This window comes from Myotis myotis, unplaced genomic scaffold (genome assembly GCF_014108235.1).
Source record: "Myotis myotis isolate mMyoMyo1 unplaced genomic scaffold, mMyoMyo1.p scaffold_m19_p_12, whole genome shotgun sequence".
NCBI lineage: Eukaryota > Metazoa > Chordata > Mammalia > Chiroptera > Vespertilionidae > Myotis > Myotis myotis.
This window is the reverse complement of record NW_023416316.1, coordinates 40161230-40186212: the sequence shown is the minus strand read 5'-3', so window position 1 is coordinate 40186212 and position 24983 is coordinate 40161230. Positions and strand designations below refer to the sequence as shown.

At 42.8% G+C, this 24983-nt stretch overlaps 1 protein-coding gene across 1 annotated transcript in view; it reads left to right on the top strand.

Moving 5' to 3' along the window:
- Positions 1-11282: 11282 nt before the first annotated feature.
- The window catches only part of GDA (guanine deaminase), a 71466-nt gene continuing 57765 nt past the window's right edge, over positions 11283-24983 (top strand). The window contains exon 1 of the mRNA XM_036330838.1: positions 11283-11532. Within this exon, the coding sequence (XP_036186731.1) occupies positions 11410-11532 (123 nt within the window). The 5' untranslated portion in view covers positions 11283-11409. The remainder of the gene's footprint in view (positions 11533-24983) is intronic.

Here is a 24983-nt window from a genome sequence, read left to right as displayed (position 1 = left end):
GTATTCATCAGGCATGGTGTCAGATTCCTCGCATCACCTTTCAACATCGCGTGGAGTCAATGCCAAGAAGAATCACCACAATATTGAAGGCAAAAGGTGGCCCAATGAAGGACTGATGGGGTGGTCATAACAATCTGGCCACTCACATTCAAATATATCCCACGTTCAAAGGCTGTTAAATTGCGTTGTTTACCCATATCTTCAGAATAAAATCACTTCTACTGTCGTGGTAAACAACCTGCTTCCCTATTATGATGGTCTGGCCCTCTAGCAACTTCAGGGGGAAATTATAGCTAATTTGCCTACAAATGTGAGGTGGTCATAATAATCTGGCCACTCAGTGTATATTAAATGAAAGATGTTATAAATACCAAAATGGACCTTGGCAGGAAAAAGGTTTCCCCCTGTGGGGGGAGCAAAAGGGGAAGGAAAAGGTACAGGGTGATCCTGAGAGGGAGAGGACACTGGATCCTTGGTCTTGAAGGCTTTAAAGGCTAGTAGTTTAGGGGAGATCTTCAAGGAGGATCTCAATAAAATATTCATCAGCTTTTCCAGGTGTTCCTTTCAGGGTCATGGTCTCCACTGATGGGTCGGTACTGGGGCAGAGGGTCATTAGTAATTGAAGCTGGTCCTGGCATTGCCCGCCTGTTTTGCTGATACAGCTGAGGTTTAGATGTCATCTCTAGGGAGGAAAGGTCAGAAGCATCTAAACTGTATAGCCAGCAATCACCCTGGGAGTGAGGTCCCATGCCAGTTTCACCCTTTGCTAGGCACCTGGGCTCTCCATCCTGGCGACCCTCTGTATCTGGCTGTAAATTGCTCTGCCAGTTGGTTCAGCTATCTGTCTCCGTTTCCCCATTCCACTTGCTGAGGGGTTTTCCTAGCTTCTTCTTACTCTGCCTCAGTGGAATGTGGTAGAGTGGGAGTGTGTTGGGTGGCTTTCTCTTCATTCTTCTGAAAATTTGCTTTACATTGTCAATCTCTTTGCTGATTGTAATATTAATAATGATAATTTTAAAGCAACTACTCATATTAAGTGAGGTAGAAATGATGGAATTGCTGTGACAGACAGCATTACACAACAGAGAAAGGAAAGAATGTGTTTGGCACCTTTCTTCTCTTGCCCTATTTGATGGTAAATGACATGTGCAGCAATATCAGTGTATTTATATTATGGCTATATTATTCTGACAATCTCCAAAACGAAGCCAGAGGATGTAGATTATTGTAAATAATACCACTCCAAGAATATCCCGTAGGGACTCAGTAGTCCAAACATACCAAGAGACTCCCAGGCCATGGATGGTTCTGCAGGACCCATGTAGTCCTCTCACCTCCCTCCACTCTATCCTCAACCTGACCTAATGGTCCACATTTGTGTCTCTGGCTTACAATACCCCATTATGTAGGGCAGCTCTGGATATATGTACCTCATTATCGTATGGGGTCCACCATTTTCAAGGACAAAGTGTAACCGAGGAAGAAAAGGAGACAGTTCCGTGTGCCCTGTGTGATCATTTCAGGGAACTGTTCATCTCTGATAACAAGAAGTAATTTCTGATTAGGAAGCAATCTCTGAGCTTTCTTTTTTATCTGGTCTCAATCTCTATCATCTATTGGTTTGCATGTTCCAGAATTTCAGCTATTTTAGATGACTTCTTTCCTATTCTAAAAATCAGCAAAGTGTATAATCTAGATACCGCTTAGACATCCCTTATGTACACGAACATTGTTCTTTGGGAATGTCAGGCTGAGAATGTTGGCTTTTAGATTATCCAAGTGACCTTAGCTCACATGGAAATTATTCCCTGGTCACTTGTTTTTAAACTCCAGGCCTTCCATCATCTTGACTTCCCATGGTCAGAATAGATCTTCACTCTGGTTACAATTTAAGGAGAATTAGGAAAACTACCTCATTTCTTCTTTCACTAACTGCCTTCCTAGAAGTATTCTCCCAAACAATACTAAAAATTGTACTACTGTAACTCTATGAATGGGGTCCAAAATAGTCACTGTATAATGCATTAAGTTTTATTCAATGCTTAGCAATTTGGCCCTTTGGGTGACATATGGTACTCTCTCTGTGTTTTTCATTTACTGCATAAGAACCGATCAGATTCTCTCTTTACTTCCTGTCTAAGATTGGAAACCATTGATATAATGGGGAGCAGGAAGACCATGAAAAGGAGAATAAATGAAGAGGAAAGGGAAGGGGCTTGGCAAATAGGGGTAAACACCAGTTTTTGGCTGGTATTTGCTCAAATAAAAGATCAAATAGAGTGATGGAAAGAGCTTTGAACTAATTGCCAAAAGTCCGAGGATCTTAGAGAAGCAGTACTGTGATTTTAGACATGGCATTTAATGTTTGTTTATCTTCATTCCTTCATCTGTAAAGTGCAAAGTTCTATGTCTGCCCTGCTTATCTTCCTGAGACTCAAATGTATATTTCTGAAGACTCTCCATAAAACATTACTGTGCTCTAGGAGGCACTTGGTTTTTATTAAGGGTTTTTAAGCATGCATAAATTCTGCCTCAAAAATCTATTGGGAAAGAAGTTGGGTACAAAAGGGTATATATGTCACAAATTAACATTTGTGAGATATATCAAGAGTAGAGGTACTTCTGCTTAACAGTTTTGCCTGGTAGCATTTGAGTACTCACAACTGTAAACCTACTTTTTTATTTATCTTATTTCAGTTAATTCTGATAGTGAAACAGAGTGGATATTTGAATTTCTGTCTTGAGAAAGTGAGATTTAAGATGAAACCACAAACACAAGATTGTGTATCCTGTAGATCCAGAATTCAGACCAGCTTTGTCTGATTTTGAACGCCAGGTCGTTATTCATTTTGCTCTCCTATATTCCTTCACCTGAGGGGGAAAGGATGAATAAACTGGTACTTCTGTTCTCATCAAGCCCCATTTAATGTTTGGATGAGCATTATAAAAACTATTATCAAGGGGCCCACAAGATTACTAAAATACTATTTTATAGAAATAATACATTTTTTACAATTTGAGAGGAAATATCCTATTTTTAAGCAATAAAATTAGTAACAGAATGTGTGGTATATATTGACTTCAACAAGGCATCAGACAATTTTTATTTTATAAAATCTTTGAGGAAGAGATGTAGAAATATTATGTAAATGACAGCGTGTATGGAGAATTTCAGAGCTGATTGAAGCTTTACATCAAAATGTGTTGCCTAATGTAGTCAAGATGAAGCTGGAGTTTAGGCTGGTTTTTACCACTTTCAACTTAAAGTCTTTACATTTACATACCTCAAACTCAAGTTACATTTTCTTCATTTTACAACATATGATAATATTATGTACACTATGGCAATTGTAATATTTTTATTTATTTTAGACAGAGGAAGGGAGAGGGAGAGATAGAAATATTGATGAGAAAGGAACATCATCTATTGGCTGCCTTCTGTATGTCCCCTACTGGGGATCAATCCTGCAACCTGGGCATTTGTCCTGAATGGGAATCGGACCATGACCTCCTGGTTCATGGGCAGATACTCAACTGCTGAGCACACGGGCTGGGCATACACTATGGCAATTTTAATGCTTGAGGAAGGAAATGAGTAAGTCTGAATTGGGATATTAGAGTATATAATCTGAGATTAATTCATCTACTATTTACTGAGTCTCTATTATGTGCCCTTGCATAAAGAATTCTGAAAAAACAAACCAAATTTATAAAAGCAACAACAAAAGTTGCTTCTTTTTTATGCTTTCCCCCTCCCATTTGGGCTAAATTTATAATTAGTGTCCTTTGCTTTTCATATGAAAGAGTCCTCCATAAATGGTAAGTTCCTTTATATATATATATAATATTAAAAATCATCCCTTTAGAAATATTCAGAGAGGAAGGAATTTTTGACATTCATTTATAGTTCCCCAAGTAAGTTTAATTTTATATATTCAAATAAGGCTATAAGGATTTCCAAAAATCTTTTATTTTCTTTATAAGCATTATTTTTTTTGTTACAATTTGATTTTCAGTTAGTTTTTAATTTCCATATGAAATATACACTTATCCAAAGGGACACTAAATGTGTAGCTTTTCTAAGGATTATAATAGTTGGCTTTCTGCTGGGGTAGAAGCCCAAATTTGGCATGGCTGCTAGGAGCATGGACTCACATGCATGCAACAGCTCTTAGTATATAGCCTATCACGTCATTAGTTGAGCTGAGCCTTTTCCCAACTTGGGAACCACTGTCAGCTCAAACTACTTGAGCTGTGCATGGACGTCTGTGAGAAAAACCAACCCTTCCTTGTTGTCTCAAGAATTAGTACGTAAATAGGATTTCATTCTCTAAGTCTCGCTTGTCAGTGTGGCATGTTGGATATGTATAAAGTGAACTCTTTTAGTTCAAGGCAGAAAAATTGACTAATTAAATGTGTGAAATCATGTTAATGATTCCCTACTCCAACAAATTCAAAACCATTTTTCTTAAGCTATTACTAACACTTGTCCAACAGGAGATAGATTGCATGAACTAAGTAAAATGGTAGGTCTGCTTTGGGTTTGAATTATGTTACTTCAACATGATAATACGAGATAGTTCATGTTGATCAGAAGCTGTGGAAGGTGGTTAATTTAGTCTTTCATTAATGAAAATGGGGTAATTCATGCAACAAGTTATATTGGGCATCTATCTTTTCTTCTTTATAGATAAAATGTTTTAAAAGGTCTGAGCCCTAGCTGGTTTGGGTAGGTAAATAGAGCGTCAGCCTGCGGACTTAAAGGTCCCAGGTTCGATTCTGGTCAAGGGCATATGCCCTGGTTGCGCAGGAGGCAGCTAATTAATGATTCTCTTTCTTTCCCTCTCCCTTCCTCTCTGAAATCAAGAAAAAAAATATATATATTTAAATATATTTTATTGATTTTTTTACAGAGAGGAAGGAAGAGGGATAGAGAGTTCGAAACATCGATGAGAGAGAAACATTGATCAGCTGCCTCCTGCACACTCCCTACTGGGGATGTGCCCGCAACCAAGGTACATGCCCTTGACCGGAATCGAACCTGGGACCCTTGAGTCCGCAGGCTGACACTCTATCCACTGAGCCAAACCAGTTAGGGCAAGAAAAAATATTTTTTAAAAATCTGAAACTATTCCATAATCTGCCACTTGAAAAATGCTGTTACAATATTTAGAAAAAATAAAATAAAATGTAAGGTCTGAGAAGGAGAAATAAAATGAGTTTTGGGGAGTGAAGAAGTATGGAACCAGTGATCGTATGTGATCTCCCATTTTACAGATGCAGAAACCAAGGTCTGAAGAGGTGGAATGACTCTCCCAATGTATCACTAGCTAGAGACTGAGCTGGAATAGAAACCCATAGATATTGATTCTATATAGTGCTTATCCTTTGGTGTTAAATGTGGGATATCTTTATAACCCATTTTAGGGTAGAAATGTAGATAAAGTAATACCAGGTCAATAGTAGTATTAGCTTTGAGCTTGCTGTCATAGCTAAGGTGCTACCTGATTCTAAGGATCTGCAGTAAGGGTAGTGATGGAGACAGTCTCTTATGTGGTACTGAAAGCTTTCTATCCAGGAAAAAAAAAATCTTCCTGCACCAGCCTGGCATAAAACCTTGTTCAAGTTGAAATTCAGTTCTCTTGTTTTGAAGTTCTCCTGTCTTCATTAAAATTCAGGTAAAACATATGTCTTTTCCCAATTTTCTCCAAATTTAGTTGCTATTCTACAAAGTAGAGGCAGCTTTTTTTCTAGCTTACTTTTCCCTCTACAAACCTCTAGTCTCTCATCTTTTGTCTTTTCTATATTTGAACTTTTCTAAGAAAACCTCCAGGATGCTAATGGTGATGATAGGTCTGGATTGTGAGATATGAATAGCTTTTAAAAATATTCCAATCTCTTAAAATGAACATACCAATTTTACAAAATAAAATATCTGCTTAAAAATATAGACCTCTTTAAAACAATGATAAAGAAATCACATCTGCATTCTTACCAATATGTGTCACTTTAGCTCTAATCTTAAGTGCCTTTTATTACATTCCTATCAAAATTTTATATGCAGTATATATGATAATATGCTATTCTCCAATCATGGTAGGGACATGTTATGCTAATACTATGAAAACTATTAATTCCACTCCTAGAGGTGAGAAGGAAGATTAGTGTAAGTTGCATATGGGTAGGACAACATGTATTTCATACATTGTCATATCCACAGTGCTTAGCATAATGCCTGCTATACTGTAGATTTCCAAAAAGTATTGGTTGCATGAGCAAACAGAATAAAATATATAGGGACTAGCACTACAGGTCATAAAAATTGGCTAAGTGAGGATTGAGCCATCTCTCTATTGCTAGTAAATGCTGCTAGTAAATGCAGAAGTGAGGCACCCACAGGCATAACTATGCTATAAAGATAAAGTAATTTGGGGAGGGGGGACAGAGTACTCCTTTGATGGGTATGCAAACTTGCATTCTCACTTAAGAACTGGAAAATTGAGATCATTATGATTTGCTATCCATCAAGGCTTCCTACTCAGAAGAACACAATTTTAAAAGGAATGCATTTATTCCATCTCAGATTTTTGGTGTGCCTTTTTTCCCCTTAAAGCATAACGAGCTTGTCAGTTTCCATGGTGAACATGGAGCACCATGGAAACTGATAGATTTAGCTACACAAAAAGAATAAATAAAATAGGCAGGCATTTACTTCCCTGTGCAACGACAACTTTTTCCTGGATAGGAGAGGAAAGCGGCTTCTCATTTAACCCTCCTGCCCTTTATTCTCTGCGCCTCCGAAAACACGCGTTATTTTCACTGGGTCATTTCACTAACCTATGCTGATTGGGTTGCTTATCTCCTCGAGGTCCTACTGTTATTCCTACTTTGGTTTTACTTCAGGGTGGGCCGGTGTGTCACTGACAATGGTTGGAAAACCCTGTACAATGTGGAAGTTGTAGATGACAACTCACAATGACCAAGTGAGTCATGGAAAAACTGAATGTAAAATTCTTCGCTGTCTATTAGGGGGAGACAATGTGTGAGGATAACTGCAGTCAAGGCCCAGGTCCATCTGCACTAAGTAGATAGGCAAGCCAAAGCCCCTGAACCTCAGTTTCCCCATCTCTGAAATGATTAAAGTACACCCTCTTCCTACTTTATAGGGTTGTTGTGTGGCTCAAAATGAGATAGAAGAAGAGAAAGCCTTTTAAAACAGGTCAAATTCTATCTAGCAGGAGAGTTTGATCAGCTGCTGGTATAATTACACCAATAAGGTGACCTGAATGTCAAAACTGATTATGCTATGATCCTGTCCTTTGCCTCAGGCAATTAGAGTTTCAGAATATATTTGACCCACCTAGTAGTTGGGGAATTTTGAGACCATTGTTTCCATTGGGGATGAATGTGGTCTTAAGAAATGAAGCTTTTCAACTTTTCGGTATGTTTGAAATTTTTCATAATAAAATGTTGAAAGACTAAATCAAGAAAATAAAGCTCTTTCTTTTTTAAAAATATAGTTTTATTGATTTTTAGAGAGAGGGAGAAACTGCCTCCTGCACGCCCCCTACTGGGGATGGAACCCACAACCTAGGCATGTGCCCTGATAGGGAATGGAGCTGCTGACCTTCTTGGGACTTTGGTCAACCAACCAAGCCACCCTGGCCCAGGGCTAAAGCTCTTTCTTAAATTCTAGTCCCAATAAAAATCTCACCATTAACACACTTACTATAGCCCTTTATTTTTTTAAGCACTAAACTATAGGCAATAGAGCCATCTCTTGAAATTCAGCATTTATATAAATCTCTTGAGCAGCTTCTCTTGGCCAGGCACTGTGTTAGGGGATACAGAGAAAGAAAGGGGGAAGAAAGAGAGAGCTTGGTCTTTTAGGCGACCACAATCTTCTGGGGAGATAGACTAATAAAGGAGAAGCACCTAACACCAGAGAGAGAGGGAGCATAAAGATTTCCTGGAGGGGGTTAAGAGTGAGCAATTAAGCTGAAGGATTTGATCAGGGGAAAGTAGGTAGTAAAATGAGGCCAGCACCATGGAAGGCAGAGAGATCACGAGCCAAGCAGATGCAACGTGTGTGGGAGAGGAGGAGGAAGAGCCGGAAGAAGCAGCCATATGAAGGAGAGTCTCTTTTCTTTGGAAGTGAAATGTGGGGGTTGGACCCTGAAAGTGCACACCATTGGTGGCTTTCCTTTTGAGGAACTGAGTAGGTGGGGGTTGAAAGGAGCCATTGCTGACAGGGAATGATAATACTAGAGAATAGCAGTGAAATGCACATTAAATAATAATTTGTAAGACTCTCAGTCCTAATATTGCATGGATTTAAACATGGGCTGTAGAAAGAACTGGAGAATAGAAACTGCCATTCCTTGAGACTTTGGAGGCACAATAAATGCCATTTGTTGCATACTTTGCCCTGTCGGGTAACCACACTAACCAGAAGCTGGCTTGCCACGTGCTTGGGCTATGTTTCAAAGGTGACTATAAAAGCTCTGCAACTCCTTTCCCCTCTAAACCTCAGTGACCTTGAGGACATTTCCCTGGGGAGACCAGGATGGGCTTCACAATTGCAGGAGGACCAACAATTTAAAGGAGTGTCTGAATCTTAGGGTGGAGGAGGGATGAGAGTTGTCCAGATTTTCTGATGTGTGGCTGAGCTGAGCGTGCTGGATGCTGAGCAAGGGGTCTACAACTGGGCTGTGAATGGGAGCAGAGCTGTGCACTTACCTGAGGAACACAAACGCCATGTCACCGGGAGGCCTGTGGCCATTCCTTCTGTGTAAGATGAACTTCGTTTAAATCTACACTGTAATTACTCATACCATGAGCCACAGACAACAATAGCAGTAAACATCAAAACAAAACGCCCTAGCAATTCCATTAGCCCAATAAGACCATAGCCACTGTTCGCTATACTTTTTCAAGTATATGCCTATAGGTGTTTCATGATTTGAACCAAGCATAAATACCTTTTTAAAAAAACTTAAAATTTTATTACATATAATTCCCAGATGCCTACATATTTGCCCTAATTGTTTTTAATAACTGCATAATATCCTACTGAGCAAATATATTCAAATTCACTAGTCTCAATTGTTGGATATTGAGATGGCTTTCATTAGAAATATACTAGCTGTATCTGTTTTAGGAGACCCACACATCTATTAGGAGCATTTAACTGATTTCTGTTTTTTACAATAATAGCCAGACACTTTCTTCACTTTTCCTTCTGAGGTTTGTGTGTATACAGGCCTAGATCAAGAGGATGTTTTCGGTGTTCTGGCTGTTGGGACTGCCAGGAGGGAGCGTGGTCTCCAGGATCAGGAGAAAGTGACAGGGAGAGAGGGCTAATGTCTCCACAAGGCAAGATTCAGGGCTTCCCAATCTGAGTCTTTGGCAGGGAGACCAACCTCCTTGGTGGACTCGGGACTGAGGAGTTTTCTGGGTTTCAAGACTTTCTGTTCTAAAACCAGGAAAGTCTCCCATAACTGGGATGAGGTGGTCACCCTAGACATTAGGGGGAATGAAGGAACTGAGAAAATAATAAATCATTCATATAAGCTAGCCCTGCATTATAAAAGCAGCAATTCAGGGAAAGCCTGCTCGTACATGGCAATGGGACATTCATTCTTTATGTCATCACCAAAACTGGATACTTATCTCAGGTTATTGTTCTGCTCCCAGGAAAACCATTTCTTCCTTTATTCAATAAATATGTATGCGACACCAGGCACTGTTCTAGGCACAAGACCCCTATTCTAGTGGTATTTCCATTACTGTGTGTGTATATTGGGAGAAGGGAAGCAGAAATAAATAGATAAAAAACATAAAATACATGATGGTGGATATAATCAATGCAATGGCAGATGTAGGATGCATTATGGAATAGAAATTTCAGGGGCAGGGGTTTGCTACTAGCTTGGTGGTGCGGGGGAAGGTTAAGAGCTGACAATTGAAGTAAACCAGTAACAGGAAGAGCTGGCCATGTGCAGACCCACAGGAGGCCTGAGGGGCAGGGGGAGCAGCAGGTGCAAAGGCCCTGAGGAGAACCCAGCTGGTTTTCTGGGAGGAACTTAGTGAGGAGCTGTGTGGGTGTCATGTGGGCAAGGAATATGGACCTAGAAGCAGTCTTTGCAGCACCCAATCCAAGTTCCATTTTCACAAAGGACGGTGATAAGGATGCTGAGGCCCACCTCGTGGACCATAGTCTCCCGATTCCTAACCCAGCACTTTTCCCACCATGCCATGTCACACTGCCAATCCTAGCTAGTTGGCTAGAGTATTTATTTTCTCCCCTTTGTACAACTGCAAATAAATCAAAGAGATTGATTTAGGTGTGAGAAAATTTAGAATTGTAATTGTCTGTGAATGGGCAGAAGGATCAACATATTGGCCTCAAAGTGAAGAGAGGTACTTTGGGGTCCAGATTAACCTCCAGCGGCGGGAGGGGGCGGGGGGCGCTCCTAGCAATTCTGTACAGTGATGGCGAACCTATGACATGCGTGTCAGAGGTGACACGCGAACTCATTTTTTTGGTTGATTTTTCTTTGTTAAATGGCACTTAAATATATAAAATAAATATCAAAAATAGAAGTCTTTGTTTTACTATGGTTGCAAATATCAAAAAATTTCTATATGTGACACAGCACCAGAATTAAGTTAGGGTTTTTCAAAATGCTGACACGCCAAGCTCAAAGGGTTCGCCATCACTGCTAGAATATGCTTCCAGACCATTAGGACAAATCTGCCGCTGGCAGAAGCTGAAAATGAAACTTGTCTGTAAGGTTGGCTGCTCTAACCGACCTTTCATCCGTGTCTGAACTTGTGCCAGGTCAGAGTGTGTGGGTGTGACAGGTCGAAGAGTCCAAGGTTTGGCCACAAACAGCCCTAGGAGCCTAAAGGAGCGAGAAAACAGGCAGGTACAACTCCAGGTGTGCCAACTAAAGGAAGGTGGAGAGGGTTGGGGGACAGAGAGCAAAAGCACCTTTAGTGACCAATTCGAGGTCCGGGGCTGGAATCCCGACTCCCCCAGCTCCTTCCTTCATCTCCTGCCCCCTGGGTGGGTGACAGCCACCACGGATCCAAAGAACTGCAGCGTGAGCCGTGATTTTGGAAACTCAAAGAGTTAATACATCAAAAACGAACGCGGTGGAGGAGGGAAAGACCACACCCACGGAGTGGAGCAGGGAGCCAACTCCAGGCAGGAACATCCCATTGGTATAGAAAAGACAGGGAGCCACCCCTGGGCGCGGCCTGCAGGGGGCAGGTGATTTCCAGAAAAGCAGGGGCAGGAGAAGCAGGAGCCGGTGCGGGTTCAGCAGCCGTCCACAGCCGCGGGAGCCTCGCTGCGCCTCCGCCTGGTGCGCCCCTCTCGGCCCGCTGCGCTCTGCCACTGACATGTGTGCCGCCGGGATGCCGCTCCTGTCGCACATCTTCCGAGGGACGTTCGTCCACTCCACCTGGACCTGCCCCATGGAGGTGCTGCGGGATCACCTCCTGGGAGTGAGCGACAGCGGCAAAGTAAGAGGGCGCGGGGTCTGGCGCAGCCCACGGGCGGGCGGGTGGAAGGAGTGGCGCCCGGTGCCCTGCGAGCCCAGAGCTCGCGAGTGCCAGCTCCGGAGTAGAACTCGAGGGCTTGGCTGCGGGGGAAGCCGGAAGACTCCTGGCGGGCCCGTGAGGAGCGTGTTCCTAGAAGCCAAACAGGTGTCCCAGAAGCCGGGAGCCCTTGGGCGACAGCCGTCCAGGTTGTCGAGGAAGGGAAGCGAGGCTGTGCCCTCGCAAATCCTGAGAGATTGCTACTAGACTAGAACCTTGTCTATCAGGTGCCTGGCTTAGGCTAGGCGCTTTGTAAATGTCTCATGAAAGGAATAACAGAGGAGGGGAAATTTGATCAGTGTTCTTAGTCCTCTCAGTGCATAGAATCAGCAAAGTACTAATTTCATTCATGTGATCATTCAACAGACAGTATGCTTACTAATGACTCAAACTAAACTTGGAATCCTAAAAGGAGAGTCTGCAGAAATTATCCACCCCACTCCCCCAACACACACCCAGAGCCATTTGCATCACAGCAAGCAGTTCCATTTTAAGGTGCAAAATGTCTCCTACCCGTGTATCTTCCACACTTCCTTTTCCAAAGTCAGGTTTCTACAAACAACAAGGGGAACTCGATGTCTGCTATTTACTGTTCCATATGCATCGGTGCTCACTGTAGTGGCGTGGCCAGTTTGATAAGTGAAAGGCATTCCATTTGTTTAGAAGGAAAAAACTAAGATGGGGATGGGATATTTTTAAGCTTTCCCCCACCAGTTTGTTTAGCAAAAGTACAGGTATTGTGACTTGTCAGCTTGAAGATGCTATTCCTGACTTAAAATTCTTCCGAGTCAGTGAGAGTTTTAAATAATGACTCTTACATTTGGGGATAACTAGACCTTGTTTTCTTATGGCGCTTAAAAAAAAATATTCTCTGTGCGTATTCAGGGAGCCTGCTCTGGTATTTCCAAGGTGATTGAACTCTCAGAGCTGCTCCAAATGGGGAGATTCCCATAAACCCCCAGACTGATGCACTATATTGCCTTGAGTACTTTACCCCCAAAGTTTCAGGGAACTCTTAGGCTCAAGGAAAGTCCCAGGAAGCCAATGAACAGAGACTGCTAAGCTGGGGAAAGGCCAGAGGAGTTTGCCTAACCACAAGGAGCTGTTCAACTCTTAGGGTTCTTTTTTTTAAATTAATTTCCCGTATCCTGAATTTTAATTGGTAGGGTAGCAGGCAACAGAGTGAGTTTGAGGACTGGGTTTAACCAGTGGAGAGGAATAAGAAAAGGAAGTAATTTATCTAAAAAAAAGTTACCTTTGCTAGGTGTTGTACAGAAGAAGAATCAAAGAGAGTCTCAAACATGCAATTAGTAGTTCAGTCAGGAAGTCTATCCTAACTAGGGGACATACTGAAGTAATAAATTTAGAAAAATGCCATTTCCCCACAAGATAACATTAATTAGGAGTTGAATGCAAAGGTGAGTTCATTAAGTGGCTTCCATTTGTGGTGTAAAATGCCCCCATCACTGAATTGGTAACTGTTGACAGCTCTGCTCCGAAGTACAAAGCAGTTGATTTCTGACTGCATACAGGGATAATGTGCCATCGATATGTCAAGACTTGATTTCCCTCATTTTCAAAGTGCGAATGCCTCTCCTTTAGAGCTGCTGGGATATTATCTTATTTACTTAAAAATTATATCTCCATGAAATAAATCTGAGGAATCATCACGGTCTTTGCATTTTTACTGAGCTCTGAGAGCTGTTCTCACACCGTGGGATGAATCAGAGCCATTGAGGGGTGCTTGCGACAGTGCTGGGTCCTGGGCATCATCCTCTGAGAAGGTGAATCTGTAGGCCTGGAGGGGGCCCCAGGAAGTGGCATTCCAACAACAGGCCCTGGAGGTTCCAACCCAGGTCATGGGTGGATTACATGTTGGGTAACCACAGTAAGTAGGTTGTGTGATAGAATCAGTTGTGTCGGGTCTTGGGAGCTTAGTTCTCCACTTTGAGCTCAGTTCTGGGGTAGCATCTCAGAGAGAGGGGACATGATTTCCTCTGACCCACTCTCTCTCCCTTCTAGACCTCATCCCTTATTTCATATAAATTCATTTTGGCTCAGAGAATGGCAATGACTCACTACTTTTAGTGTGTTAATTAAAGCTCATTCAAAATTAGGTTAATTAAAATTAATTCTCTAGTCAATATTTTAGTATGGGGCATTTTGAATTCAGAGTTAGTTTTTCTACTCAAGTGACATGTAGCTTTTCAAAAGAAAGACCCAGCCTGTATAATTCATTTGCAGATATTTAATTAATCGTGAGACACTGTGTGCTCACATATTACTAAACTGCCTGATTCCACATGCAGCAGGGTCAGGTTGACTTCAAAGACACATAAAGATGCTTTTGGTCTTTTAAAATATTTTTATTGATTTCATAGAGGAAGGGAGAGGGAGAGAGAGATAGAAACATCAATGATGAGAGAGAATCATTGATTGGCTGCCTCCTGCACTCCCCACACTGGGGCTCAAGCCTGCAATCTGGGCATGTGCCCCAACAGGGAATGGAACTGTGACCTCCTGGTTCATAGATTGACACTCAGCCACTGAGCCACACCTGCCAGGGAAGCTTTTTGGCCTTTTAATGAAAACTTACATGTAGGCAAGAGCAAGAAAGAGAATCATTTGGAGGTAATGTCCTGGGGTAGCAGGAGAAAGTTCTGTGGAGAAACAGAGACCTGGGTTCAAGTTCGGTCTTTACCGTTTACCTGCTCACTTACAACCTATGTGAATTTGATCAAATTATTAACAATTTATTTCTAAGTAATCTTATGTATAAAATATTACTATAGTCTACCTCATAGGGTCGTTGAGAAGATTAAATGAGTTAATAGTTGTAAAGTACATAGATTAATGCCTTGCATTATAGCCCATGCCCAATAAACACCAGCAGTTATTATCAGCAATTTAGATGGAGATAAGTGGTAGCTATTTATGTCAAGTCACCTGGATTTGATGATAGGGTTGGAAAGATATTTGTGAATGTCTTCAATTGTGTGGTGGGATACAGATTGGCCAGTGATAGAAAAAGCTTGATGAAGGAAGCCAAAATTGAGCTGGACATTAAGAACACACAGGACTTGGACATGCAGAAAAGGGTTAAATGGCTCTGGTGAAGGGAATGAGGAAATGTTCTTTGTTTCCTGAAGCTGTTGGGAGGACCAAGAGTTGTATTTCACCTGACAATGCATCACCATCTTGCTTTGCCAGTTCTCACAGTGAAAATCACACATCATAGTGGTTCTGAATCATCCTCTCCTTCTGCTTTGGCAAGTGAAGACCCATCTTCCTTGCCAAGCTCAGAACCCAGAGTATGCTGTGAATTTGAAGAGGGAATTTGGGCTAAGCCCTCCCTTCTGAAACTGCCAAATCAGAGCTTTGCTGTCATTAGAAACGTGTTCATGCCCAAATATCATGTTATTATCTTGTAAATTCCTACTTTCCGGAAGGCAGATTGTTTTGTTTAAAATGCTCATGGCAGGAACTGTTGGTTACCCCTTCAATAGCTATAACCCCTGCTTCCTTATTAGCGTGTCTGACTTTGATCTGCTTGTAATACACAGATACATTATGGGGTAAGCCAGTCTTGGTCATCATAATCTCGTTTGCCCGATACTTCTTTTCCCAGCTTCTTGGTCGCTCAGGGTGGCCAGGAAGACATTCTGACATGAAGGAAGCTGGCTCAAGGCTTCTGGTAAATATTTCTCTCCCTAATCAGTGGATACAGATGTGGGAAGATAACTCCTTTCTCTCTTTTTTTTTTATTATTGGTGGGAAAGTCAGTTATACCTCAACATTTTCTTACTCAGCAATTTTACTTTATGATTACTTCCTGGGTCAAACTATTTTATATTCCCACTCCTGGCTGAGCAGCTGGAGTGAAAAAAAAATGTTGTCTTGGGACACTCATATCTTTGTCATATATAGACTTCATCACAAAGATAAATATATAGGCAACCAATCTAGGAAGTTAGAAAGGACATTAGAAAATCCTATCTAATAAAAGAGAAACATGGTAATTAGCCGTACATCTGCTACCCTTCCCATTGGCTAATCAGGGCGATATGCAAATTAACTGCCAGCCAAGATGGTGGACGGCAGCCAGGCAGCTTGAAGCGAACATGAGGCTTGCTTGCTTCAGTGACGGAGGACTCCAATGTTCCCTGCCTGCCTTGCCAGCCTCTGAGCTTGCAATTTGAAACATTGTTGCAAATATAGAATCTAAACAAACTCCAGAAACCTGCTTTCAGCCAGCCGGGATCTCAGAGCTGGAGTTGAAACAGTGTTTGCATTATAGAAACCAAACAAACCGGATACCTGCTTTCAGCAGTGGAGGCTTTAGAGCTGGAGCCAAGCCTCAGAGCTAAAGCTGGCCCAGGATAAAAGAAAAAAAGGAGCGGTTGGGAGCTTCAGTCACCCGCCAGCCTGAAAACAGCCCTCAGCCCCTCACCCAGACTGGCCAGGCACCCCAATGGGGAGCCCCATACTGAAGGGTGTGTGACCAGCTGCAAACAGCCCTCAGCCCCTCATCCAGGCTGGCCAGGCACCCCAGTGGGGACCCCCACCCTGATCCAGGACACCCTTCAGGGCAAACCAGCCGGCCCCCAACCGTGCACTAGGCCTCTATCCTATATAGTAAAAGGGTAATATGCCTCCCAGCACCGGGATCAGCGGAGCAGTGAGGCCTCCCGGCACCGGGATCAGCGTGACAGGGGGCAGCGCCCAAACCCCCTGATCGCCCTGCGGCTCTGTGTGTGACAGGGGGCGGGGCCACAACCTCCCTATCCGCCCTGCTCTGTTCGTGACAGGGGAAGGTGCCCCAACCCCCTGATCAGCCCTGCTCTGTGCCTGATAGGGGGGAGCTCCCCAACCCCTGATCGTCCTGTGGTTCTGTGTGTGATAGGGTGCAGCGCCCCAACCCCCCCACCCCCCACAGGCCCTGCTCTGTGTGTGACGGGGTAGAGCCATAACCTCCCCATCGGCCCTGCCCTGAGTGTGACAGTGGCGGTGCCCCAACCCCCTGATCCACCCTGCTCTGTGTGTGACAGGGGGCGGTGCCCCAACTCCCCTATCGGCCCTACTCTGTGAGTGACAGGGGGGAGCTCCTCAACCTCCTGATGGGCCCTGCTCTGTGCGTGACAGGGTATGGAGCCCCAACCCCCCTGATGGGCCCTGCTCTGTGAGTGACAGGGGGCAGCGCCCCAACCTCCTGATTGGCCTTGTTCTGTGCGTGACAGGGGGTGGCGCCAAAACCTCCCCATCGACCCTGCCTTGAGTGTGACAGGGGGCGGTGCCCCAACCCCCCAATTGGCCCTGCCCTGAGCGTGACTGAGGGTGGCATTGCAACCTCCAGATCCGCCCTGCTCTGTGCATGACAGGGTGTGGTGCCCCAACTCCCCAATCAGCCCTGCTCTGAGCCCGACCAGGGGCTGCACCTATGGATTGGGCCTGCCCTCTGCCACCCTGGAGCAGGCCTAAGCCAGCAGGTCGTTATCTCCCGAGGGGTCCCAGACTGCGAGAAGGCACAGGCCAGGCTGAGGGACCACCCCCCCCCACCTCCCCGAGTGCACAAATTTTTGTGCACCGGGCCTCTAGTGAATATATAAGCAGAAAGAAAACTATCTGCAGGTTATCTGTACCAACCGCCAAAAACTATAGTATGAAGAACTATGACTCAAACATTGAAAAGAATATAGCCTGGTAATTATTACTCAACCTTCTGACCCTCAGATTCTTTTTTTTTCTTTTTTAATTAAATCTTTATTGTTCAGATTATTACAGTTGTTCCTCTTTTTCCCCCCATAGCTCCTCTCCACCTGGTTCCCACCCCACTCTCTGCCCTCACTCCACCCCCACTGTCCTCATCCATAGGTGCACGATTTTTGTCCAGTCTCTTCCTGCATCCCCCACACCCCTTTCCCCCCTAAGAATAGTCAGTCCACTCCCTTTCTATGCCCCTGATTCTATTATATTCACCAGTTTATTCTGTTCATCAGATTATTTATTCACTTGATTTTTAGATTCACTTGTTGATAGATGTGTATTTGTTGTTCATAATTTGTATCTTTACCTTCTTCTTCTTCCTCTTCTTAAAGGATACCTTTCAGCATTTCATATAATACTGGTTTGGTGGTGATGAACTCCTTTAGCTTTTTCTTATCTGTGAAGCTCTTTATCTGACCTTCAATTCCGAATGATAGCTTTGCTGGATAAAGTAATCTTGGTTGTAGGTTCTTGGCATTCATCACTTTGAATATTTCTTGCCACTCCCTTCTGGCCTGCAAAGTTTCTGTTGAGAAATCAGCTGACAGTTGTATGGGTACTGAGTTTCTTTCTCTTGCTGCTTTTAGGATTCTCTCTTTGTCTTTTGCTTTTGCATTTTAATTATGATGTGTCTTGGTGTGGTCCTCTTTGGATTCCTTTTGTTTGGGGTTCTCTGGGCTTCCTGGACTTGTAAGTCTATTTCTTTCACCAGGTAGGGGAAGTTTTCTGTCATTATTTCTTCAAATAGGTTTTCAATATCTTCCTCTCTCCTTCTGGCACCCCTATAATTCAGATGTTGGTACGCTTGAGGCTGTCCCAGAGACTCCTTACACTGTCTTCGTATTTTTGGATTCTTTTTTCATTTTGCTTTTCCAGTTGGGTGTTTTTTGCTTCTTCGTATTTCAAATCTTTGACTTGATTCTTGAGATCCTCTAGTCTGCTGTTGGAACTCTGCATAATATCTTTTATTTCAGTCAGTGTATGCTTAATTTCTAGTTGGTCCTTTTTTATAACCTCGAGGGTCTCACTAGATTTCTTGAGGGTCTCACTACATTTATTGGCGGTCTCACCAGTCTTTTTGAGGGTCTTACTAAATTTATCGGCAGTTTCTAGAAAGTTCTTGAAAAACCTTAAAAGTGTGGTTTTGAACTCTATATCCAGTCGTTTGCTTTCCTTCATTTCTGTCATTTGTGACCTGCTTCTTTGTCTCCGCATTTTTTATGCTTCTCTGTGTTGGTACAGTGGCTTTGTGTGCTAGGTGTCCTATAGGGCCCAGTGGCTCAGCCTCCCCAATTACCTGAGGTGGACACTCTTGGTGCACCCCTTTGTGGGCTTTGTGCACAGTCTTGTTGTAGTTAAGCCTTGGTTGTTGTAGTATCACTGGGAGGAATTGACCTCCAGGCCAATTGGCTGTGAGAGTCAGCTGTGTCTACAGTGGGAGAACTTCTGTGCTGAAGGCACCCTTATGAGGCTAGACTTGCTTCAGTGGGGCTTTGGTGCTCACTGAGTCTGCCCCCTGAGTGTGTCCCTTATGGATCTGAGGAGTTGTAATTGGATGGTCCCACTCTGACCACTGGGTACACTGGCTCTTGGATCTAAGGAGGTGCTAATTTAGCCTCTGCCTAAGGCTACCCAGCATGAGCTATGAGGAGATCTGCAGATTCCCCTTCCTTGTTTGGGGTTTGGAGGTGCCCAAATGAGGCCCAGCTGTGAAGCAATGCAAGCTGCTGTGGGGCCTTGGGCCTTCTTTTGGAAGTTCTGGGTCTGTCTGGCCCAGCTGCAGTTTGTTAGGTAATTTTCAGATTGCAAAGGGCCAGGGCATTCATATGCAAAAGCCTCTGCCACAGGTTGGGTGGGGCGGGGTCTCAGGGAATCAACAGGGCGGAGCAAGCAGCTATGGCTGATCCTCAGCCCTGCCCTAAGGGGCCCCGAATCTCAGTGTCCCGGTAATCGCTGCAAGCACCTTTAAGAGAAAGCCGCACTCGAGTTCCGAGTTCTGCCCGCTGCCAGACAGTCCAGTTTCTCCCCATATGAGTCTAGGTCCCCAGAGACTCACCCGGAACTGGAGTTCAGAGCATTCGGGGGTTTGTGACTCCCTCCTGATTCAAAAAGACAGCCTCGTCCTCAGTTGCCAGCCCTTGCCGTGTGCGCCTCTGTACCTCTGCACTTCTGCACCTCCTCTGAGTCTCAGTGCTTTTCTCTTTCCTTCTAGTTGTAGAATTTCCACTCAGCCAGCCTTTCTGTGGTTCTGGATGATGTCTGTTTTGTCTTTTAGTTGTATTTTTGAATTTGTTGTGGGAGGCAGCAATTTCCAGCGTTTACCTATGCCACCATCTTGGTTTCTCAGTCCTTTCTCTTTTTAATGCTCTCATGTGAGGAGCGGAGCTGCTGCTGCCACTGTTCACCTCCACCTAACCCCACCTCCTTTCCTTCTGGCTATCACTGTTGTCTGCGTTTATCTGTTATGTAGATATGTCTTCCAGTTAATCCCTTCACCTTTTTCCATCCAATCCCCCCTCCCTCTCCCCCCTGACAGTTGTCAGTCTGTTCCATGTATCCATGCCTGTTTGTTTTGTTCGCTAGATTCCACTTATTAGTGAGATCATATGGTACTTGTCTTTTTATCTGACTAGTTTATTTCATGTCTGAACCTCAGCATCCTTATTTATAAAATGTGGACAATAATAGCACTGTGAAGGAGTTGTGAGGCAGATGAGATGTGTGTAAAGCACTTGGCGCATAGTAGTTGCTCATTAACTATTGGCCATTGTTATTATTTTTCTTTCACTGAAGTAATGATTTCATTTTTGCCTTTGATTATACTTAGCTTAATAGAATGTTCTCACTCACTGAATTGATTTAAAGTTCTTGAAAAATGGGCGGACAACTGGAGAGAAGGTAACGTTAATTGTCATACTGTGTGTCAGATACTTAGCTAGATTCTTTGTACACTGACAACCCTAGACTAAATATCATCATCATCCCTGCTTTACAAATGAGGAAATGGAGGCTTAGAGAGTTCTCTGACTTGGCTGTAGTCACAGGGAGTAAGTGGCAAAGCCAAGATTCACACCCATGCCTGTCTTATGTCCAAGGCCCCTGTTCTTTCCAGCAGTCCCTGCTGCATCTTGTCATGAGGAGGGCTGAAGCTCTTTTGTGTTAGGGCCCCTCTACATAGTCTTATTGTTTTGACACAAAGTAGGTGGTCAGGAAAGTACATGGAATGTGATGTATAAAACAAAGACATTCATGAGAGATGTGGAACAAAACAGACATTTCTAATTCCAGAGAGGTAGTTAAAAAGCACAATTGCACTTCTTCTTTGAGGCTTTGAAGCAACATTGCTGGCATGGCTGGAGTTTGCTGCCCTTCCATTTGTGTAAAGTTGTCTATTGATTTCTGGAATTTCTTGGCAGCCCTGATTGATCTGGTGCTGTGGCTGCAGGCAGCCGAGGTGCTGGTTTATCTGACACACGGCTGCTTCCTGAAGGATCTGACAGTTACAGAGAGGGGCAGTATCTCCTGCAGGCTTATGGCATGCCCACTCACTTACAGGCATTGATCTGATGATTTAAGGATAAGGACCAGCTGGACTTCCCTCACCTGCAAGAAAATCAATCCAATCAGTCATATATTTATGATGCATGTTTCTGTAGAAAGGATTTAAGGCAGTTCCAAAGAGCATAGGCAGATAGTGATGCTTTTATACATTTACAGAGAGAAGAAAAATTCAACTGTTGACATGAAACAAAGCTAGGAATTATATTTAAAATGCATGGTGGGCCCTGGCCAGGTAGCTCAATTGTTAGAGTGTCTTCCTGATAAGCCAAAGGTTGCAGGTTCCATTCTTGGCCAGGACATATTACAAGAATCAACCAATGAATGCTGGATGGGTGGAATAACAAATTAATGTTTCTCTCTCTCTCTCTCTCTCTCTCTCTCTCTCTCAAATCAATTTAATTTTTTATAATTTATTGTGCCAGCTGATAAAAGGATATGTGTTACCTAATTAACAATATCTGTACTAAAAGCAACTGCTCAAGAAGAACACATCTATTTTTGATGCTGCATTCAGACTGGAATTTCTCCCAGATAGACACTGTGTCTTATAATTATGTTTAACAACTTTCTTACTCAAGGTAGAGTTTTGTAGGGTCACCTCTTTTGAGCACCTATGACTTGAACTGAAGATGTGACAAAAAGTAGGGGTCCATATATCTATTCTGTAGGGCTGAGGCTATGGGGAGGGGCAATAGGAGGTGATCCAAGTACCTAGGTCTTGGCTGATCAGAAAAGACCTGAAGATATACTTTATTATTATTATTATTATTATTTTTAAAATCTTTATTGTTGGAAGTATTACATATGTCCCTTCCCCGCTCCCCCATTAACCTCTCCCAGCCTGCCCACGGCCCCACCCCAGGCCTTCACCCTCCTATTGTCTGTGTCCATTGGTTATGCATCTATACATGCAAGTTCATTGGTTGTTCTCTAACCCCGCCCACCCTCCCCTGCCCTCTGAGGTTTGACAGTCTGTTCGATGCTCCTGTCTTCGGATCTATTTTTGTTCATCAGTTTATGCTGTTCATTATATTCCACAAACGAGTGAGATCATGCGATACTTATCTTTCTCTGACTGGCTTATTTTGCTTAGCATACTGCTCTCCAGGTCCATTCATGCTGTTGCAAATGGTAAGAGAGCCTTCTTTTTACAGCAGCATAGTATTCTACTGTGTAGATGTACCACAGTTTTTTAATACACTTATCTGCTGATGGGCACTTAGGCTGTTTTCAAATCTTAGCTATTATAAATTTCACTGCTATCAACATAGGGGTGCATATATCTTTCTGGTTGGTATTTTTATTTCTTGGGATATATTCCTAGAAGTGGGGTCACTGGGTCAAATGGAGAGAACGTTCCCTTTTTGGAGATAGACTTTAGGATGTCACAGGCAGGGCAGAAGCATGTGTCCTTCTGCACTCCTCCTAAAAGTAGTCCTGTCAGTGGAGTTTTGCTGAACACCAAGAGGCCGGAAGCCTGAGTAGATCTCCTTGGCAAAAGCCTGGAGTGCCACTGTTTTGTGTTGTGTGTAAAAATGCAGAAGCACGTGCCTTTATTAGTAATCCAGCTTTGAGGATGTTGAGGAGCTTAACCAGAGATTACTCAGTAATTTTAAATCCATTTACATTGGTGAGAAATGCTCTTCTCTTCCTAGAAGTTGTGCCAGTTTTAAGTCTGCTTGTCTTTCATTTCGCTTGTGCTTAAGTTCATTCTTTAAAGCTCAACTCAAGTGCCCTCTCCAAAATCTCTTTACTACTTCCCTACCCCAAAGTGACCTCTCCCTCCTATAAATGCCTCTTATTGTCATTCTTCTTATAGACTACTTATATACATTTGCTGACCATGTACCTTATTTGTATATATTTTCATCCAAATTGATTCTAAGTTCCTACTCACATGACATAAGAAGAAAAGAAGGAAATATTTACTTACATCTTAGCAAGCACAGGGCCTTGTAAATAGTGTAGGTACTCAATAAATGTTAAATGAATGAATGCTCCACAAAATTATAGAAACTGCTGTACAATTTGTTTTAATTTTGTTGAGAATATTTTAAAACAAATTTGCATATACTTTAGAAAGTAAAACATTGCGTGTAATTATATCTTGTCTTAAAGTGATTTCTATTACACAAAATGCAGATGTTTAGAAGTTGCTAATTATGTTGATTAAATCTATTCTGGTTTTAAAATTATGTTACTTTTAAAAAAAATATATTTTATTGATTCTTTACAGAGAGGAAGGGAGAAGGATAGAGAGTTAGAAACATCAATGAGAGAGAAACATCCATTAGCTGCCTCCTGCACATTCCCCACTGGGTATATGCCCGCAACCAAGGTACATGCCCTTGACCGAAATCGAACCTGGGACCCCTGAGTCTGCAGGCCGACGCTCTATCCACTGAGCCAAACCGGTTAGGGCAATTATGTTACTTTTTAATAAAATATCTTTTTTATTGATTTCAGAGAAGGGAGAGATAGAAACATCAATGATGAGAAAGAATCATTGATTAGCTGCCTCCTGTATGGCCCCCTAATGGGGATCGAGCCCGGAACCCGGGAAAGTGCCCTTGACCAGAATCGAACCTGGGACCATTCAGTCCGCAGGCCAACGCTCTATCCACTGAACCAAACCAGCTAGGGCAAAATTATGTTACTGTTAAAAGGTGTTGTTTCATGTCAAAACACAGAAATCGGCAGTTACTTTTTTTGTTTTTTTGGTTTTTTTGCACTCCATTAGGCATTCATTCTACAAATATTGAATACCTACTCTATGCTGTGTTTAACATGTTAAAGAACTGGAGTCTGTGGCCAATGATGAGATCACAGCAACACATTCCCTTCACAGTGTATTACGATTTACCACTTAAAGCCAAATGCTCAGTGTCACAGGGCAAAGGGCTGTACTCCATCGGTGGATACAATTATAAGGAGCATATTCTTTCCAGAGAAATTGTTAATAGCTTGCCCAGTGCTATTCAGCCAGGAAGGAAGGGAGCTGGGATTGGAATCTAGATGTTTCCTCTCCAGCATTTATTATCGCTCCAGATTTTATTTGAAGTCTCTGGTTACCATTTCAGCCACCTGAGCACTTAACTCTCAGCTCTGCCTTCTTCCTTGCTGTGCCTTTGAATCCTAGACAAAGAAAGCCATCTTCACGTGCAGCCAAGCCTCAGGTTCCTGCTAGTCCTGTTAGTCACCTCCTGGTTCTTCCCCACGGAAGCTGTGTCACCTTTTTCTTGATCTTTTCCCTCTGCACTGTTTGATGTGCTCTTGTCAATAAAGCTATTTTTGCATCTGGGTTCTCAGCACTCATGCAATTCAAAGTCTAGAAATATTCCCAACCTACAGCCATCCCACAATCCCAGGCTCCCTCACACAATGCAAAAATGGTGGCTCTCAAACTAATCTAATCGATATGCATATATCTGAATTTACAAAACTGATTAAGAAAGGATATGCATGCACTTCACAAAAGAGTTGGTAAGAAGGGATTTTAAATTTATTTTTATTGTTGACAATATTACAGATGTCTCCCATTTTTTCCCTCCCTTTACCTCCCTCCACCCAGCTCCTGTCCCACCCAGGCCTTCACCGCACTATTGTCTGTGTCCATGGGTTATGCATATATGCATATAAGCTCTTTGGTTAATCTCTCCCCCCACCCCGTCCTTCCCTCTGAGATATGCTTGTCTGTGTAGTCTGTTCCATGCATCCACGCCTCTGGACCTATTTTGTTCATGTAGACCAATAGAGATAGATTCAAAAGGGACCTTGGGTTCTTCTTATTCTGTTAAGCAGTCATCTATTAATCTCCTTGCTACCTCCTTTAATTGTTGCATTGTCTGCATATGGATATTTCTATGAGGTTCATAGCTTTCATCAGACCTCAAAAAAGAGTAAATGATCTCAAATTGTCAAAAACCTCAGATCATGTACTCTTGCACTTCAAATAGGACTATTCACCTGTACAACATTCATATCCATCTTTTGTATAAATGGCTTCGGTGATTAATATACCAGAACTGAATTGATCTACCCATTCGGTGCTA